At 38.8% G+C, this 20,991-nt stretch overlaps 1 protein-coding gene across 1 annotated transcript; it reads left to right on the top strand.

The window, feature by feature from the left end:
• Positions 1–8,584: 8,584 nt before the first annotated feature.
• LOC107551163 (uncharacterized) lies at positions 8,585–18,409 on the top strand. Its single transcript, XM_016232680.1, has 3 exons — positions 8,585–8,653; positions 16,301–17,406; positions 17,827–18,409. Exons 2-3 carry the CDS (start codon positions 16,320–16,322, stop codon positions 18,081–18,083), a joined length of 1,344 nt encoding a protein of 447 aa, XP_016088166.1. The 5' UTR covers positions 8,585–8,653; positions 16,301–16,319; the 3' UTR covers positions 18,084–18,409.
• The last annotated feature ends 2,582 nt before the right edge of the window (positions 18,410–20,991 follow it).

Genomic DNA, 20,991 nt, shown 5'->3' with positions numbered 1-20,991 from the left:
ATAGATGGATGGACAGACTGATGGATGGACGGACGGACTGACAGACAGATAGATAGATGGACAGATAGATGGATGGACAGACTGATGGATGGACGGACGGACAGATAGATAGATGGATGGACAGACGGACGGACAGATAGATAGATGGACAGATAGATGGATGGACGGACGAACGGACGGACAGATATATAGATAGATGGACAGATAGACGGACGGACGGACGGACGGACGGACAGATAGATAGATAGATAGATAGTCACATAGACAGGCACAGAGAGATATACCTAATCTAACTAAAACCTAACTGGGATTTTTAAAAAAAGAAAAAGAAAAAAGCACTGCCATACTACATGAATGACATCAGAATTTGGAGGATATGTAAATGAAGAGAAAGATGGAGAAATAACTGTGGCATTCTGAATGATTTAAGATGTAGGACAAGTTTTATCTTAATGTGTCCCACTTCTACCCACTGGATGGCGATGTGGCTCTGTTTTCTCATATATATATATATATATATATATATATGAATATGATGCTGAGGGGGGCGGGGCTTAGGACAGGTATTTGCATATGTAGAATCACATCAAATGCCTCACAACTTAGTCATAGAACACAGAAAGATTGCGGAACTGTCATCCCCTGTCACCTGAAAACTTCACTTTTATGGCTGTTTGGCTGCTGAGAACCTTATAAAAAAATGCATCACTCAGATTCACAACAACGGTATGACACACACAGGCACATTAGATCTCCTAGATGTAATGGTTTAAACACGTCCAGATTCACTGCTGAGAACTCAAAGTGCTCTGCTAAAACATTACTTACTGACTACATACTCTGCCCTGAAGGTGTTTATCAGTAGCAAACCAACTCTTTTAGGCTCCAACCACTCACCTCAATTTATTTGATGTGGAAAGAAAAGAATACATAAGGACTCAGTGTGCCAAACTGTATCAAAACAAACATTGCCGCAGGTTAATTAAAGTTTTTCCCATAAAACATCTGTATGGAATCTGGTAGCATATTGAGTAAAATACATAAATTAATTAATATGATTCAAAAAAATTTGCAGTTATGTCTATATGAACAAAGACCCTCGTGACTTTTTTCTACTTTTCATGACACATATTATTAGATCTGTCCTGTCCCAGTTGAATGCAGAGGAAACTGAATACTGAATATGTTAAATGACCCATTATGGTGTCAGCTGGTTTTATGTGTCCAGAGTAAGATAATGTAATAATACTAATGTGACAGTGTTTCTCGGCTTCAATACACTTCTTTTAAACACCTGGCTTTTACAGGGATATTTCAGCCAAAATGAAAATACTGTCATCATTTATTCACCATCCCATCTAACAGGGAACATCGCCAGAACTTTTGCTAACGTTCTGGCAAGGTTCTCTCAAAGTTCACAAAGTTCTTCTATTAACATTAATAGAATTTTCCTTCAAAGTTATCTTGTCTTTAATAACATTTTCAAAACATTAGCACACAAATATTATTTATACATTGTTAATGGAATGTTTTTATTTTAAATGAAATGTTTTAGTTGGATGTTCATCTAGAAATGTTTAAATGTTACTACTTGTTTCAGATTATTCAGAGGTTATTCAAAAGAAACAATCCGATGTTTGCAAAATGATAAAAATGGAATGTGCCCTATAGAGAAATGTGTGCATGACCAAGGAGAAACATTAAAAAAACAAGGAATATTCAGAACATTACATAATGGGAATAATAGCAAAACTATTTAATTTTATTGTTCCAAACCTGTATGACTTTCTTAATAATAATAATGTAGAACTGTTTTTGTCCATACAATGAATGTTAATGGGGTCCAAAACAACAACACTGGACCTCACTGACTTTCACTTTATAAACATTTTTGGGCAAACTACATTAAGACAAATGTACGATACCACCCCCCCTCCAAAAAAGAAAAACAATGACCAAAAAAGAAAGAAAATGACAGGAGAATCTCTTTACACACACACACACACAAATATACAACAAGAAATGTACATATACACATTCCAGTCACTATCACACACCCTGTCCCACAGGACTGACAGATGGAGGGGCAGAGGAAAGCTACAGAAGTGGAGCGGCCTCTCTGTTCATTCCACTCTCTCTCTCCTGCTGTCTATTGTGCAGTGGATGGGCTGTAAGTCTATCTCCTGCTAATTGCCACAGTGGTTCAAACACAAAGTCTGCCGCTGAAACAGTACCCAACAGGGTGTTGTATAGTGAGTAAAATTTACAACGTGTTACATTTCTCCTTCAGCATACATCAGGGAGGAGGGATGTCTACCGCATCAGTCAGAATTTAAATGTTTAAAAGCACGCACACATTTCGAAGCACACAATAATAATCATGCTCACTGGAATGTCTATCTATTTTTATTTTTTATTTTTTTTGCATGGCAAGGTTCAAATTAAAAAAACACTGTGATTAACACTGATTTATAATCAGTCTCTAATTTGACATCTGTGCAGCAAAACTGCTTATTTTTCTGAGGGCACTAGAGATTTTGGTGACTATTTGTGACCATTTAGACAGAAATTCCTGTCTTGAAGATTTGAGACAACATTCATCACAATGGAAACCGCAACAACTGTGTTTCCCCAGTGAAATACGGTTCATCCTACCTCTGCTGAGAAAAAGGAGTCATGTTACTTAAAAAGTTGCAGTATATGATACAACTTCTAAAGGAGTCCCAGGAGCTGTTATGAATGGTTTGTACTGCACTGGAGAAAGACAGTGGTGTGAATGTTATTAAGACTCTGCAGGTACAATGAGATAAAACATGTCTTATACTTCCTGTGCAACATGAGTCAATTGTTGTCCATCAAAGAAACTTTAGAGAAACAGACTATCACCATTTAATTTGGTAAATTCATGCAAATTCTAAACCAACCAACAACTTTTGCAAATGGAACGCTTTGTAACTATATACAGCTTTTTGTTCCATTTTTCTACAATAATTAGACTGACACACAATAATATGTAACAGATTCTGTGACCACAGGAGTGCATCTAAAATGGGGCTTGGTAAAAACATCGCCACACAACTGTTCTTATTCCATGGAGTTTGACATTTAAAATCACTTTCTTCTCCCCATCTCCAGATGCAGTTTAATTATGGGAACTTCAAAACCCTGTTCCCCTTCATTCTGTTTCGACAAACTGTTGTGCTTTTCATCAATGCTTTTATTAGGAAAACAAGATGTGGCTGATTACTTGGTGGCATAAGCCAATTTAATTTAAGGAACAGACAAAGCATAATTAGTTTGGTCTTGTAAAACATGTGAATGCTGCTCTGGCTAAATAACTAGCATCTGTGTAATTATCAAATAGCACACATGTCATTCAATCAACTCTTTTATGCAAACCTCAATGACTGCACACATTGACAGAGACGGTCCACTCATGTACATAAATGAATGGGAGAGGTAATGTGCTCAATATGACAACAGTCAAACCTTCAGCTATCATCTCACAAACAATAGCGTATAATAACACCACCAAGATCATCGTTTTAATTCCCAGGGAATGCATGAAATGAGAAATTATATGCAATGTAAGATGAAATGCCAAGTTCTGTCATGAAACGCTAGATGGAACAGGCTGATGGGTCATTAACGCAAATTGATGATATTCACAGCGTTAAATGACTTGGCACAAGCTGATTGGTTCAAGTTGCATATGCAGCCAATGAGCTTACTGCTTTACATTTAAATGGCTGGTTAGCATTCACTAGAGCTGTTTGCAGCAGCTTGGAGTGGGGTATGAGTGGTTATGAATGAATGAAACACATTTGTCCATGTTTCACTCCATCTCGAATCGTGCTCGCGGAAAGCGCTTGAGAAACATTGTCTCTTCCGCAGCTCGGTACGCTTTCAACTCATTTTTTTAGTCTCGAGCAAGACTGTACGACATTCACATTACATCATTTGACTGATTTTTGCGTAGAAAGGGCAACAGCGCACCGCATTAAAAGAAATGATCATTCATGCTTTCATAACTGCTGGCCAAATTCAAAAACGAAACTCAAATTAAATCACCCTGGTGTTTGGGGGGCCCTACGCAGCTTACGTATTTGGCATATAGGGAGGATCGGCTCTGTTTCCACCTCCCCAGCTCCACCTGTATAGATCTGCTACGGATTGTTATATATGCTACTTGTGCAGCAGCAGTATGCCTCACAGTACCGTACTCACAGCACCGTATCAGCATATGTATTGGCAGTATAAGTTCCTGTACTTGCTTTGCAGCAGCAATAATCTACAACTACAATAACCCACAGCAGCAGCAATTCAGCAGCGTAGCAGATCTATTCCGCCAAGATTATTAATTTGTCAATTTACACGTTCACGTGATTTTAAACCACAAGAATAAGAAACTAAAGAGAACTCAATTCGCAACTCACGTGCTGTTCTCGCACACCCCCAAAGTGTGCACAAGACCCCCCCCCACCTCCAGTCGGTCCGTGAGAATATTTTCTAAATGTAACCGGTCAGTGGTGTAAAAAAGGCTGGAGACCCCTGCTTTAAGGAATGCAAGGCCTGTCTCAAAGACAATCACAGTCTATGCTTATCTTCTCAAGGACACTAGGAGTAAAACATAAAGCCCTTAAGACAGCATAAGAGCCCACCGGATGCCTGCGGCAACAGCGGTCCACCACACTGTGCTCAACCAAGAACCATTAGGACTGCTAGCCCCATTTCCATACTCAAATCAATGGAGGAATATTTCATGCAAGTTGCTTGTTGAATGTATTTCTCTAATGGCTTTCCCTCTATTGGTGTTATGAGGATTGTAAAACGAGGCTGAGATTATAAAAAGGGGCTCCATATGAGATGTAATCATATCGGTTTACAGAAAACACACAGCGTGGAGCCACACTTTTACATGCTTTATAAAGCTGACAAGCTTTCCCTTGCGCACTATCATTCCTTTTAAAGTTCAAGCATTTTTTCTGCTTCCCTTCGTTCCATATGAAGCTGTTTCTCATTAAGGATTAAACAGAGAGTTAGGTTCTCCATTCCCATAATTAAGGCATTCCTAAAATCAGTCTCCCCTCTTAAATCCCTTGGTCTAACCCTACACTTTTCCCAGTAGCAAGACATTCCACGGATCCGATACCTAGCACCTATCATCTCAAGGTGTGTGAGATTGTGGCTTATGTACTTTAGTCTGTGTGTTTTGTTAAGAACGGCACTCCTGTGTTCTTGACCTCCCCTCTTTGACCCTTTTGTCTTACTGCGAAATCCAATTTCAGGCCTCAGTAACCCTCTCTGATCCCGAATACTGAAGAAATAACAGCAGTGGTACTTTTATTGTGGACACTGACGAACACGCCCTTTAATGCTGCAGGACCTGACACATCAATCAAAGGCGCTGCTCCCTTATCCGATCCGTGCTCCCACCTACGACCCCTGACTTCTGACCTCTAGCCTGTCTGCCATTGTTGGTGCTGTTGAGGGCGGACCCACATGACGGGGGCTAATTAGGTCAGATTGCGGCGAACTGTGCATTACAGCCAAAATTGGAAACACATGCTGCAGCCCACAGAGAGAGAGGGAACACACCAGGAAAGAGGTAATGGTGGTGCTGGGGGTGAATAAAATGGGGGTAATGTAAGGAATCAGTAATGAAGGAGATCTATGAAATTTAAGTGCGTGAGGGGGGGATAAAGAGAGGAAAAATGAATTTAATGAATGAATGACACCTCTTTTGAGACCATAAATCTAACCTCAGGCTCAGGAGAGCGTCTGTGGACAGCATACTGGTCTCCTTGACAGCTCCGCTATTTTCAATAATTGCTATAATGGCTATGTAACAGATTGTAATTGCTTTGATATTTGAGGTTTGAGGTGGGATATCCATTGCCATGGAAATAAATCCAATGTAGACACACACTATGAACAAGGGACAAAGAAAACAAAAATGGACCGCAAGTAACCTTTTCCAAAGTTTGAATGAAGAATGAATTAATATTAACATTTAAATGATTAAATAATAAATAAAATAAGTGTTACATTTGTTCATTACATTTATTATTAATATTATAAATTTAATATTATTTCTATTAAATGTATTTATTTTTTATTAAACTATTTATTATTTTAATATTGCTTTTTGTAAGATTAAAAAACAACAATAAAAATGATAATATTTTAATTATTATTGTTATTGTTATATTATGATTATTAGTATTATAATAAATATTACTGCAATAATTACTTACATTATTGTATTTACATTTTAATAGTATAATGCATTTATGACTTATTAGTTAACTAAAGTCATAAAAAACATTGTGTTACTTTTAAATAAAATAAACTAACTGAATTAACATAAACATAAACATTAAAAATAAGGACACATATCTCATTTTCATTTAGTTGAACTTGATGTACTAAAAAATAAAAATAAAACAAACAAACATTAATAAAAAAAACTATATACACATTTTATTTTTAAAATTATTAAAAAATAAAAACAACAAAATTACTCAAATTAAAACAAAATATATATAAAAAAAAATCAAAATAGGCTACTCAAACTACAAGAGTGTATCAATGATACTAAAATAACACTGGTATATTGATAATAATCAGCATCTATTTATTGAGTGTCTTTTGCAAAGCTCAAGGTCGTATCACGAGAAGGACGGTCTCTTATCTGTGGTATGGTTTTGGCATCTGAAAGATGTGCAGTTTCGTCAGAAGCTCTCATGTATGACTCAGTGTCAGTGACGTGCGGTGTGGTCCTTGTGTGATGAGTTGCCCTGTATAGGTGTTTGGGGTGTAGGGTGCTAAAAGGTCTTTCACAAAAACAAGTAATGCTGGTTCACACTACTAATTGATAAGACCTTTAGCATGATATGCAGAAATGTATTTTTATCCTTCAACGATAAGGTGTCAGAGCTCTCTGTTCGTGTGCATGTATGCGTGTGTTTAGCCATTTGAGTGCGAGTGTGTGAAAGAACTTTTGTACCTCCGTTTGAGTTTGTCCCTTCTTCCCCTTTCTACCTTTGTTCGCCTGTCATCTCGCTCAATACCTCAGTGACTCGTCGCTCTCAATCATTCTCTGTTCCTGTGGCTCTCTCTCATTCTAACTCCTTCAATCTCACCAATACGCCCTGGGGTTGAAATATCTAAGTGCATACAAAACAAGTTCAGACAAAACCAGAGAGACAGAATAGTGTTAAGGAGGTAAAGATTGGGAGTGAATAACACTAAATGCCAAGAGGGAGGAACAGCGTCAGGAGAGGACAGGAGCAATAATATGAGGGGGCCAGACCACATTTCAGACCTCACTGGGCTTTGTATTTTTGTGTGTGTGTGTGTGTGTGTGTGTGTGTGCGCGCTCACCTGTGTTTGTGTGTGTTAAATATGAAGTTCCACACCGGTTCCCCGTTCCTCATTTGAAAACCTCTTTTCTGTACCCCTCTCGTTCTCTTATTCTCTCCCCCATCTCTCTCATCCCCTAACTCTTTCACAGACAGTCTCACAGGGGCAGGGTTGTAACAGAACACGTCTCTCTTTTGTCTCCTTTCTTTTCCTTATCCTTTCATCTTTTTAAACTTTCTGGGGAAATGGGTTTTGGTGGGATGGAAATTTCTGCTAGGTGAAAGGAGGAGAGAGGAGGGGAGGACGAGAGAAGGCAATATACATCTCCTGCTATAAAAACCAAGGGCTGGTTAGCGGTAGACGCTGTAAAAAAAAAAACAATCTCCAGAGGAAATTGCTTTAACAAATTGTCCCCTAATTCAAGAGCTGCACGGTCTCAAAATCCAACCTGTTCAGACCACCATAAACTGACATGAATTAAATGAAATTCCGCTGTCTGCTACTTTTAGTTACAGTTATTAACAACTGAAAGGTCATATGGTGTAGATGCACTTGCTTGGGGTGATTAGTTTGGACTTGAACTCAATTTACTGACAATAAATCAGTTCCTAAGACAGTCAGTCCACCCTATTAGTTTTAAGCCATTTTCCACTCTCTTTTTTGTTTTTCATTATGAGAACTCTCAACACCCACCGCCAGCAGATGGTCCTCGTCCTTTTTTTCCTCCACCATAATGTCTTCTTTCACTCTGTCCATTCCTCTACTTCTAAACCAGCCCTCTTTCACTCCCACTGGCTGTTGTCCCCTCACCGCCTTTCATGAAGATACCTTACCTTACTTCAGCACTCAAACCTTCTCTGCGCGGGAATTTATGCATCCACTTTACGAACTTTTTAAAACTTATATTTCAGATCAAACGTCGCTCATTTATAGCTCAAAGTCTGCGATTTGTGGTCTGACTGCTGGAAAAGTAGAGCTGACGCTCAGTGTCAGAGGTGTATTGTTGCTCTGGTTGTTCAACGCTTGCATGCCAATCCTTTAGAAGCTCGCGCGTAAAGAAAGACCGGAGATTAAAAGACGCGTTTGAAACAGATAAGCGTGGAAGTACAACTCGACGTGGACCTTCTCAGACTGGACTCCGGAGATGATATGGGAGACTTCTGCAGTTTGAACGATGTGAATCGAGAGTTCTTCTGGAAATTTCGTTAATTTTTGCGTGAGACTGACGGACTGTAGAATCAATGTGGTTTTCGCCGAAGAGACGCGTGGCCCGAGACTCACCTAAACGGTAGGTGCTGCGAGTTTTCAAAGTCACTTTTTTAATTTAACATGATAGCGTACTAAGCTACATTATGCCTACTGCTGATAACATCTAAAGTGGTGTAATGACAGATGCAATTTATTTGGGTTCATTTTTGTAACAGCTAATTTAATGTGAAGCAGGTGTTGATCGGACTCGTTGACAGGTTGTCAAGCTTTGGAATTAACCGAACGCAAATGAATTGTTCATTTGAGTCGAATCTTTACGCTGGATCTGATGAATCGGTTCGCAAAGTATTTCGTTCACTGAATTCAAACCGAGCGAGTCCTCAGTGAACCGAGTCTCTTTCGATACATGAGCTGCTCGTATGTATTACGAAAACAGCTGGTTGTAATAGCATTTTATTAAAACATCCTTTCCAGCCAGGTGATGTAGATACATTTCAGTATTGTTTATTGCAAATTACATTTAGGTGAAGTATGTTTCAAATGAGCTGAATCATGGCTGAAACATACTGGGCAACAAATCACAATAAAAATTTGTTAACATTTTTTTTTTTGAAACTGCAATAAACAGCAATTTGTCTGGACATGTAGGCCTACAGTTTTGCTGAACCGGTTAGTAGAGCATGTAATATGAGACCCCATCATCACTTACAGTAATTTAAACAGCGTTTTTTGAATCTGAAACGTTTTCTTCGAAAGAACCGATTCATAAAAATGAGTCGGATTCTTGATTACCAATCGGAATTTAAGCGATCGTGAGAAGCGTTTGCCCCGGGCCTCGAAAGAGATGACTGAAAACTATTTTAGCGAAAGACCAAATATGTTTGATCTCATAATTTTCAACAGTAGGCTAGCCGCTGGCGAATCGACAAATCTAGAAATGTAAGTGCGTTCAACGGTGCTGTCCCGCCACTCGCGTCGCGTGCAGTGTGCGGTTAAATCGACGCTCTCCGCTGAACAATGCGCTGTCCAGTTCAGGTGTGCACGCTTAGTTTGCCCGGCCTGCGTACCTCGGAAGAAGCTTCTCTAAAGCCAGTCCAGCATGCTGTTTGAAATACACAGTAGGTGTGTTTTTGTTTGTGCATTTACTATTTCTCAGAATGACATCTTAAATAATCCAAATCATTTTATTGTGTAATATTATAGGGACCACCCACATGAAAAAATACTATAGTAATTTATAGTAAATACTATAGTGTTTTTGAACCATACTATAGTAAAGTATTTGAATTAATTTATTGTGATAATTCTATAGTTGCTGTGGTAAAATAACAACTGTAGTCATATAAACAAATTACCCAATACTGTACTAAGTTTTCTACAACTATAGGGTATATTATTATACTACAATACACAACAGTTTACTGTAATAAAAACTAAAGTATACTACAGTATTTATTGCAGTTTATCAGTTCACTATAGTTAATACTACAGTATGCTGGAGCATTCATTAACAAAGTGTTGTAAATACTATAATATATACAGTATAATACACTTTACTATAGTATGGTTCAAAAACACTATAGTATTTACTATAAATTACTATAGTATTTTTTCATCCTTTGGCGGAAGTCTTAAAAAACAAATGTCAGAGCTACACACGAGAGTAGTAGTTTGTCAGTGTTAATGTGTTTACACAGTAATGGAGTTAAAGAGTGGGAGCTGGCAGCCATTAAAACAATAATTAACACACATGCACATCCTGTCAGTCACCTGCCCATCTAGCCTATAAAAACAGAAACTCACAACCTTTGTTTACTACATAATGAATGTTTGTGTAACTGTTCTCTCACCCCTGTAACACAAAAAGCCACCGAGACAGAACAAGTGAGAATAAACCTACAGGTGTTAATGTGAACTCTTCCTCCAGTTATCCAGGCAGGATCTGAAGCAGACCAAAGTTCTTTCTCAGAAAGTGTGGATGGAGATTATCCTGAAGTGTGAGGAGCAAGTGGAATGTGTCGCTCACGCTCAGTGTGTGGTAGCCATTTTCAGATGTGTTTAAGATACTGATTTCTCAACTGCAACACAGTGCCTTTGATCAGACACATCTGTACAGCTGGGGGGGGGTTTATGTAAATGATTCAGACACAAAAATTACTTTATGAGAAAGAGGAGAGACAAGATATGTTTGCTACTGATTTCTCAACTGCAACACAGTGCCTTTGATCAGACACATCTGTACAGCTGGGGGGGTTTATGTAAATGATTCAGACACAAAAATTACTTTATGAGAAAGAGGAGAGACAAGATATGTTTGTCTTGGAATAATAATCCCTGTCTGCGAAGACATTTTTTTTTTCTTTCTCACAGAGGGAATTTGTGCAGTATCTTTTTTTGGGAAAGATGTCTTTCTTCCTCTCTTTCTTTTTTAAACTAATATTAAAGAGGTCAAATAATTGTTTACCTTTTTTTTCTTTTACCTAAGAGGTTTATTTATAATTCATAATTTAGTTTTACACAACCATTGTGACTGTTTTTAACACCCCATGTAAACTTATCAATTTATATGTTATGATTGGCATAGCCCCATCCTTCAGTTAAAGCCTTATTGCAAAGTCTGCAATAAAGTCTTCATAAATCCACACAAATCTTCATAAATCCACACAAATCTTCATAAATCCACACAAACTACAGTGATGCAATTAGGGAACTATACAAAGTCTAAAAAATTACGTAGAAAAAATCTTTCTTTACTTTTGAATAATTTGAAATCATCTTCCTTATTATTTGACTGGGTTTGGTTTGGACAGATTGCTAAACACCGAGTACCAATGTGCAAACGTGGCTGGTCTAATAAGCTGGAAGCCATTACAGCAGTTCAGTACAACAAATGGTCTTTTTTTGGACTGGATAAAACGTTTTGAGTTCTGAAAGTTATAATACAAATAAACATAAAATATATAAATGTAAATGAAAAAATGATACAATTAAATTTTGTCATGACATGACCTGTTTAACTTGATTTTAAAGCTGTGTCTTTATGTTTCATTTTCTCTCCACTTCTTTGTGGCGTGATATGGGAGTTCAGACTGTGCTGCGTTGGACGCTTATGGCTGAGTGTATAGGGCGAGTGGGACGATGGGAAAATTCCAAAATTGTCAGTCACGTCAAGTCTGAACAGGGGGATTGTAGAATGTCTATCATGAGTCACGCTTTTGTTCGGATTGGAGAGGATAAATAATAAAGGCCATACATCTGCAATAATTGATTTGACAGGCTTATTATAGTGCAGTAGCATGAAGTTGTAGTGGATCCTCTGGCTGATTTCCAGTGAAAAATCTTAGAAAGAGGTTATTTATAATGCGGGTTTAAGGTTTTCAGTGGCGTGAAGCCGAGAATAGAACGAGGTGGGAGGGCCAAAGTGTTTGTCTAAGGTGGCTTTTGTCTAGAAGATCGCAGATTGCGCTTGTCATGGGGGTGCGAGTAGTGGTTCAGATCAAAGATATGTGTGGATGTGTGCACACAGGTTCCTGTGAGGTAGAGTGTATAAGATCAGGTTAAACATGCGGGTTCATTGTGTTGAGGAGCTTGGCGTTTTTTGCGTGAGGCCGGAGGCTCATTTTTGAGCTGTGCGTAAGGTGAGGAGAGAAAGTGCAGGGCTACTCTGTCTGGATGGCTGAGTTCGTGAAGCATGTCATTGCTGCAAATGGAGCGCACTGATGAAGTGGTTCTGCATGTCGCCCAGCGTCTACAGATATGCCTCCTGCACGTGTGTCTGCCTGCCTACTGTTTGTGTTCCCGTTCCAAAGCAAACATACACATTAACCAGCAAGTCTTCCTCTCAGGTCACACACATACACATGCACTACACCCTTTTTCACTTAGGTGTGCAGACTGTGCACACACACATACTACCTTCAACCATGAAAAATGCTTTTATTTTTACACACGTAACTTCTGTTAAGAAGTCATTTTATGCCGTAAAAATGCAGTTTATACACAAAGTAATTTGAAAAAAGTTCTTCTATGTTGAGCATGTTTTTTAATTTAAGGTCAGCAAGTCTCCTAAAACATCAGACAGTTTGAGCTTTTTATGACAAGGCAAGATTAGTTCAGTTTACTTGAAAAATGCCATGTGGTGTGACTTCTAAAACTGAATATTATTAGGAATATAAAAATATATTTGAAAATCATTATCATTACTTAAAATGTGTTTTAATATAGATTCATATGTATGTATGTAATCACATGTCTGAGGTGTAGAGAAAAAACATTTAGTACATTTATTTGATGGTTACACCACATGACATTTTTAGAGTCATTCAATTGAATCTTTTCTTGAAAATGGAGAAAAAGATTTTCAAAACCGTATGAAACCAACATGAGTGCAAAGAGTATTTGCATTTCTAAGAACTTGCCTCATGAGTTTCAAACAAGATTTGTCATTGACCTTTTAATCTAAACGTAGTCTAAATATTGTGAAGCAATACCTAAATATTGATTCTTCCATGCAGTCATATATGTAACTTCATTTCAGCTGTCAACAACATGCTGGGATTTAGTGATAACTGTCTTGATATTGTAGCATTTTGTAGTTTCTGAGATGGTATGAAGGCATGTCAGATGCATAAAACATGATTCTGTCATTATTTGCGGTTGTGAAAGACCAAGGCTATAAATCTCTCAGCGAAAATACCTGAAATACTCATATACGCACAGCCGCCTTAAGCAAGTATATTTGCATTTAAAAGACGATAGAGCCTCATTGGCACATATCACACCTGCTATGTTGAACGTAAACAGGAAGTGAGCACTTATACGTGTAGTGCTCCATGTCCCGGCATGCATACGTGTGGACTTGGTGGCATTCTTTCCCTGCGTGTGACCGCAGGCTCAGTAGTGCATTGTGTGCGAGTGTGCTCGTTTGGATTGAGTGTTATTAGAAAACAGTGTCCGGGGCGGGGTGCTGTTATTGTGAGTGTCACAAGTGGTGATTTTGCACTTCAAACACAACCTTTCTGTCCACCCACTCTCTCCCTATGAGCCTAATGATTATCTCTTCTTCTCAAACGGACAGTCACTTGACTCTGCGTACACTCGGCCCCCTCCTGCATTCTAGTGTGTCCCGCCTGGGGAAACCCAGGAGGAGCTTTCTCAGTTGAAGCCACATCACTGACATTCTGAGCATTCTTCTTTTCTTGAGCTCTCTTTCTCTCTAAATGCCTCTCCCTCCCTCATCTCTCAGCACAACAACAACAGCATTGGTGAGTGATTTGCACCTTGCCTTAACGTTGGACAGGTGGACAGCATCCTTCACTGTATCATCAACAAGACGACACACTCTAGGTCTGTGTGGTCACATTTTTCTTGTCAAACACTTGCTAAAAAGCAAATTGTCTACGTTTTAAGTAGATATGTTTTTTGTTGCCGTTAAGAGCGTTACACCTCATAGCTTACACACTTTATGTAGTTTGCACTCATTTTTTATACATTAAGTATAAATAGTTTCCATATATACTCCCATTTAAAAAAATTTAAATATTTTTTTTCTGCATCAATGCATTAAATTGATCAAAAGTGACAGTAAAGACATGTCACTGATGTTACAAAAGATTTCAAATAAAGGGTTTGAGTTTAATTTTTTTAATTCATCAAAGAATCCTGGGAAAAAAATAGGACTATTTTGGTTTAAACTAAAATATTAAGCAACACAAATTGAGCACAAAATCAGCATATTTAAATAATGTATGAAGGTTCATGTGACACTAAATACTGCTTTGCCACCACAGGAGAAAATTACATTTTTAAAATATATTCAAATATAAATTTTCACAATATTAATACAATACTGTATTTTTGATCCCTTAAATGCAACCTTGGAGAGTAACAGACTTTTGTTAAAAAAAAAAAATCTTACTGACCTCAATCTTTCGAACAGTATTTTATATATTGTTTGATGATATTTTGGTTTCTGTACTGAATTAATCTTTTCAACCCTCTCCTCACAACTTTATATGAATATTATTTTGATTGTACAATGCAACAAAAAACTACACAAGTGCCAATGATGAGGCATGTTTATAATTTTTGATGTGATGGTTTTGCTTCCACCTGGTGGTTGACAGTGTGAGTGTTTGCTCATTTAGTGCTGAAAGTAAAAGGAAGGGAGTTTATCATCCATCAGTGTAGTTTTACTCTGACCCCCACTAAATAAGCACATAAATCACTACAACTGGGCCAGTAACCACCCAGGAGCTTGTCTTAGGTAGAAGACTGCTGAACTTTGGCGGTCCTGTCAATAAATAACCCAAATCTCTGAGGTATTCTCAGCACTGCAGAGAGTCATGTTACAGAAGTGTGTGAATATGGGATCATCAGGTCAAACGTATGGAAAAAGGATATGAGACAAGCATGAACAACAAAAACCTACAAATAAAGATCATAAAAGATGATGAAATGAGCATTTATTTGAGGCCCTTTAGGATCTTTTTTTTATTTATTCTGCAGTAAAGTGGCATCTTTTTGTTTGCCTCAGTCATGCTCATAATCTGTGAAATTTACAACCTTTTCCACACATACCAGGGTTGTTTGTGGTCTCATGTGAAACTAGGCCAGCACCAGACCAACACTGTTCGTGAATTTATTTCAAACGGAGCTTTGCCAGATGTCAGCTAGCCGGTGACTTCATGTCTGCACCAAACAACCGGAGCAGGCGATAGTGAAGCAAGTTTGCGGCTCCACTCTCCCTCTGCACAGAGACATGAATCTGCTGCTTGCAATTTTGCATCTTTTTTTCCACTAACATATGCCAAAGCTGTAAAGCTATAGTTTTACAGTTTTAGGCTTATTTTACCTTATTTTTATAAGCTGGCATTGAGCCTGTTCTTTTGAAATCCTGTTTCCGCCTCAGAGTAAAAAAGTATACAACGGTAATTGCGAATTTTATCTCCCAGTTGTGATTTTACATCAGTGACTTTATTTCTTATTCTCAAGTCAGCATAAAATGAAACGTACCCTATCTATTTTCCAAATGCAAGTTATAGATCTTATAGTGAGCAGTTCATCCATACCTATGTTTTTTGTTTTTTTTTGCTAACTTTTAATCAAAGTTTCAAATGATCTTCTGGTGAAACCTCTCTCTAGTGAGGCATGCTGGACCTTTCCGGTAAACCCCATCAATTTATTACAATTAACAGCAAGCTAGCATTCAGATCTGCCTCCATCCAATCAACAACCAATCAACAGTTACACTTGGACAATTGTAGGTAATCAATAGGTGCGTAGGAAAAACAACCAAAAATCTGGTCCAACATCAAAGCAAAAAAGAATAAATCCCGCACACCCTATGCACTTGCAATTGTATCAAAATATATGATGAGGTAGGTTTAATAATGTATTACATCATTGATTGGTAATGATGTGTCCACGTGTTGTAGTGATTGGTCATGTGTTGTTTTTAAATTGGATTGTCAGAACTGTCTGTATATGCCTGATGAAGGTCATGGGACCGAAACGTTGTGAGTGAATAATACATTTATATGTTGATACAATTGCAAGTGCAGGAATTATTCTTTTTTTTGTTTGATAATCTGTTACACGCCGATGAATTTTGTTACGCTAACATTCTAATCATTCCAAAGTAAATATGTGATGTGATGTCATCTTAAACTACACTGTTCTTCCTCTTTATGCGCTTTCTAATACTTGCTTTTTTATCAACTCATAGTTGACACGTCTTGGGAGTGATGCACTGGCTTCCCCTGGTTGCCATGGTGATCGCCTCGGCCCTGCCTTTCCCTCAAAGTCCTGTGCCCAGGCTTGTTGCCGCAATGAAAGAGCCTGGCAGAAACGACAGCAGCAGCAGCAGCGTCCCGACCAACTCATCAGTGGACCATGACTCTTCTCACAACAACTACAGTACACATGACATAGCTCCTCACAGAACAGACGATAAGCAGAGCACATTTGAGGAGGACCATATATCCAGAGGTAGAGCAAACCAAGAGAATCTTCTAACAGAAGACATTTTTGTCAATAACCCAAAGCAGGACCACACAGGTGGAGGAAGGACTACCGGAGCAGATGCCTCCAGGCCGCATAATCCTAGGAAATACAAATCACAAAAAATAGCCAGTTCCCAAAGCAACGATATTCTCAAGGACTATCAGCTTAAAATTAGCCAGTTTCATGAAGAAAGCAGTATTGAGGCAGAGACTTTACTTGAAGACGACAGGAACGCAAGAAGTGAACTGAAAGACGGGCCTCTTGAAGGTCCGAACGTCTCTCTGCAGAGCCCTCCAGTGCAGGAACATCTGGACGAAGCTCAGACAAATGCGAAAGAGTTGCTGCAGCAATCTGGAGGCTTTGGAGCAGAACCGGGCTTTGGGTTTGATGACATAGGCCTACGAGAAGAAGATCAGCTGCTTTTGCTGGATGCCCATCCACGGGTACTCTTCTCCCCGGCCCTTTCCCCACCCAAACACCCGCCTCTGCTCTTAATGCTGGAGTTGGGCTTATTGGCCGATGACGTTGAGGACGAGGAAAGTCACATGATGGATGCTGCCACGTCTGGTCACGGAGGCGACAAAGACGCATACAGAAACTTACTCTTGGGTCTCTCTGATTCTGATGGCCCGGTTCCAGGTGTCCGCCGCAAGCGGCAAGCCGCCCACAGCGCACAAGGCATCGAACGCTCCGTATGCGAGGCCGAAAGCGCGTGGGTGACCAACAAGAAGACGGCGGTGGACTTTCGGAGCAACACTGTCACTATTCTGCAAGAGATCCAGACCCAGACTGGGCCGCTCAAGCAGTATTTCTATGAAACAAAGTGCCGTAAGCCAGATTCAAATAGGAAAGGTGAAGTGCAGGCGGTGGAGGGGGCCAGCTGCTTGGGGGTGGATAAGAAACACTGGATGAGCAGGTGCGAAACCAAGCAGTCGTACGTACGCGCGCTCACCTCGGATGAAAACAAGAGGATAGGATGGAGGTGGATCCGTATTGACTCCTCCTGTGTTTGCGTGCTGCTCACTAGAGGAACGTACTACACTGAGAAGAAGTTGGAGAGGGGCAGAGTGCGAGAAGGCAGTGCACAAGGCATCGAACGCTCCGTATGCGAGGCCGAAAGCGCGTGGGTGACCAACAAGAAGACGGCGGTGGACTTTCGGAGCAACACCGTCACTATTCTGCAAGAGATCCAGACCCAGACTGGGCCGCTCAAGCAGTATTTCTATGAAACAAAGTGCCGTAAGCCAGATTCAAATAGGAAAGGTGAAGTGCAGGCGGTGGAGGGGGCCAGCTGCTTGGGGGTGGATAAGAAACACTGGATGAGCAGGTGCGAAACCAAGCAGTCGTACGTACGCGCGCTCACCTCGGATGAAAACAAGAGGATAGGATGGAGGTGGATCCGTATTGACTCCTCCTGTGTTTGCGTGCTGCTCACTAGAGGAACGTACTACACTGAGAAGAAGTTGGAGAGGGGCAGAGTGCGAGAAGGCAGAAGTTACAGATAGCTTGGACTGTCTGAACAAAGGATTGACGCAGAGTTCATGTGAATAAAAGAGCGTTTAAGGGACTGTATCTGTTCTGGTCCACTGTGTGGGGGATATTTCTTTTCCAGATGTTCCTGCATCGCACCTGACAAAACCTTATCGCTGTACCCCAGTGTCTCGCTGAGGGATGGTCATGAAAATCACCCTCATGTTGCTCAAAACCTGTATGATTTATTTTCTCCTGTGGAACACAAATGGATACAGTGGTGGAGTTTTTGGACACTAAGGCTGATGATACACGGGGCAACTTTTTGAGCAATGTTGCAATCAACGGACAACCAGGTGAGACACAGGGCCCACAACCGATCTAAAGTATCTAGATAGAAATTTGTTACCCATTCTCAATGGGAAAGTGCCCAAGCAACATTGCTCAAAAAAAGTTGCCCGGCAAAATTGCTCAAAAATTTGCCCCCGTGTATCATCAGCCTAAGTCACTTTTAAACATGTTTGCATTTCAATGCATTAGATACTGAATATCAAACCAAATGGCATCTGCAAACAAATAATGCCCAAGCTTTTCACTTTTCTGAGCCACTTTTTTTTTTAAAGTTGTTTTTACCAAGGTGTATGAAGTCAGTTCTCCTCAAGTTTATGCAGGTTTTCTAGCAGAATAGTTATAATAACATATGAAATATGAATCAGTTTTACACCCAAAATGACTTTTTGTCTTCATTTTGAAAGAATTTGAGACCAGTAGCAATAAAAAGTGTGCTTGTGCAATGTTTCTTTAAAAAGAAGTGCCTCGTTTTGATATTTTCACATATAATGCGAAAAACATGATACATTTTTAAATGTGGCTTAAGTGTCCAAATATTGTATATTTAGTGAATTTCATACAACAAAACCCAGTAAGTTGTTACACTCCGAAAAAGTACTATGAAACTAATCCATGGTTGTATGGGCTATATCAAAGTACCTTCTAAGAAAATTTAGTTCACTGTAGCCATATTTGCAGTGCCTCCAGGTGGCTCTAATAGCGTTAAAAAAGCATATATTTAAGGTTGGTCCTGCCAATGTGCAGTCCCAAGCGCAAGTCTCAGATTTATGTGAGAACTGGGAGAATCTAATAGCTCTTTAATTTAGAAGGTGGGACTTGCTAGATTACTAGAGCTGCCATGTTGTGTTGCCGTTTTGCCCATTCATAGCAATACAAGTGAACTGTCTTGGGTAATAATATAAGTCTTTGATCGTATTCCAAGTCTTGTCAAGTCATGTAAGGATGCGGCTGAAATGTTAGTCATTCAATTGTTGTTTTTTTTCTAGGTGCATTCACTGCAACTTATTTAGTGTTTCATGAAACAGTATACGGGTTTGAAGTAATATGAGGTGACGATGAGTTCCTCCACTCTGCTGTCTTTCCTCCAGTCCATATCCACGTCTAGCTAGGCCAGTGTGTAAAGTCACACAAACAAGAAAACCTCAATACTGAGAACGATTTTTCCGTACTTTTCGTATATTGTTGCATTCGTTTTATTGCATCTATAGTATACAGTCAATAAGTTATTACCGTTGAATTAGTATGTAAGCGTACGTACTTGATATTAATATATTTCTGTACAATATGTGAAACATATACATCATGCAAATATATGTGTATTTATAATAACCAAAAACAATTGAGCTGTTTAGAGGTCAGAATTTGTAATTGCAGATGAAGGCTTTCTCGTTAAGTGTCCTTCAAATGCCTGTCCCAAAACATGTGCCACCTCGCTTTCAGTGTCCGCTAAGATGGTTCACCCACGTACTGTTCACTCAGCAAATGTTACAGAAATACAGTTCAAAAATGAGTGTTGGAAGAAATTCCTGTATTGATGTCATTTTTCACATTGAGTTATTGTAATAAAAGTATTATGTAATCTTTGTAAGGTAGATACTTTTGTATATGTTTTTTTTGTGCCACCTCGCTTTCAGTGTCCGCTAAGATGGTTCACCCACGTACTGTTCACTCAGCAAATGTTACAGAAATACAGTTCAAAAATGAGTGTTGGAAGAAATTCCTGTATTGATGTCATTTTTCACATTGAGTTATTGTAATAAAAGTATTATGTAATCTTTGTAAGGTAGATACTTTTGTATATGTTTTTTTTTTACAAAGTAGATGGAAGAGCGAGAGGGGCTTTGGTAAAATACAAAGTGGATATATGAATATATGATTGTAGTTCTATTTGTTTTGTATTAAAAAACAGGAAGTACTTTGATTTGCAGTCGTCGAATTCAAACAAATCTCGCCTCGCACACAAATTAGCATCTCAAAATCACGAGCACGCTGAACTCTTCAGTACCATTAGGAACACTTTATTTTATTTTGATTTTCATCATTATCATCATCATCATTATTGTTTACTTTGCAGACATCATTTTCAATTTGAATCACTGTCATCCTCATCCACAGTAATGGTTTGTTTTTAAATCGTAACACAATTTTGTCAAAATGTACACATACAAGTAGCATATTTTAATGACCGTGTTTTTTAATATTTCATATTTAAGCTTTAAACTAGATAAAATTAAATTACAGTCAGAATTATTAAATGAACATGTACATAGTTATTCAATACTTACATAAAATAAATAGTTATAATAAAAAATAAAAATGAAAATACACACATTTTACAAATTGTTCCCCAAGCTCTAAACCTCATATGTTAATGTACACATAATTTTTATTTTTAACTTCATTTTGTCTTATCCCCGAAAAGATTAGTTCGTTGTCATCTTGGTTGTTTGACATGCATCGCAACACAGAAGCTAAACATTTTCTCTCACTTGTTTTCCCCTCACCCTCCCCCCACCCCTTCCCCCCATTTCTCCTCCTCCGTTCACCTCTTGTCATCTTTTATGGCTTGCGTTGTTAGAATGATTCTGTCCA

The sequence above is a fragment of the Sinocyclocheilus grahami genome, unplaced genomic scaffold (assembly GCF_001515645.1).
Source record: "Sinocyclocheilus grahami isolate Dianchi unplaced genomic scaffold, SAMN03320097.WGS_v1.1 scaffold416.1, whole genome shotgun sequence".
NCBI lineage: Eukaryota > Metazoa > Chordata > Actinopteri > Cypriniformes > Cyprinidae > Sinocyclocheilus > Sinocyclocheilus grahami.
This window is presented reverse-complemented; position numbering and strand designations above follow the sequence as displayed.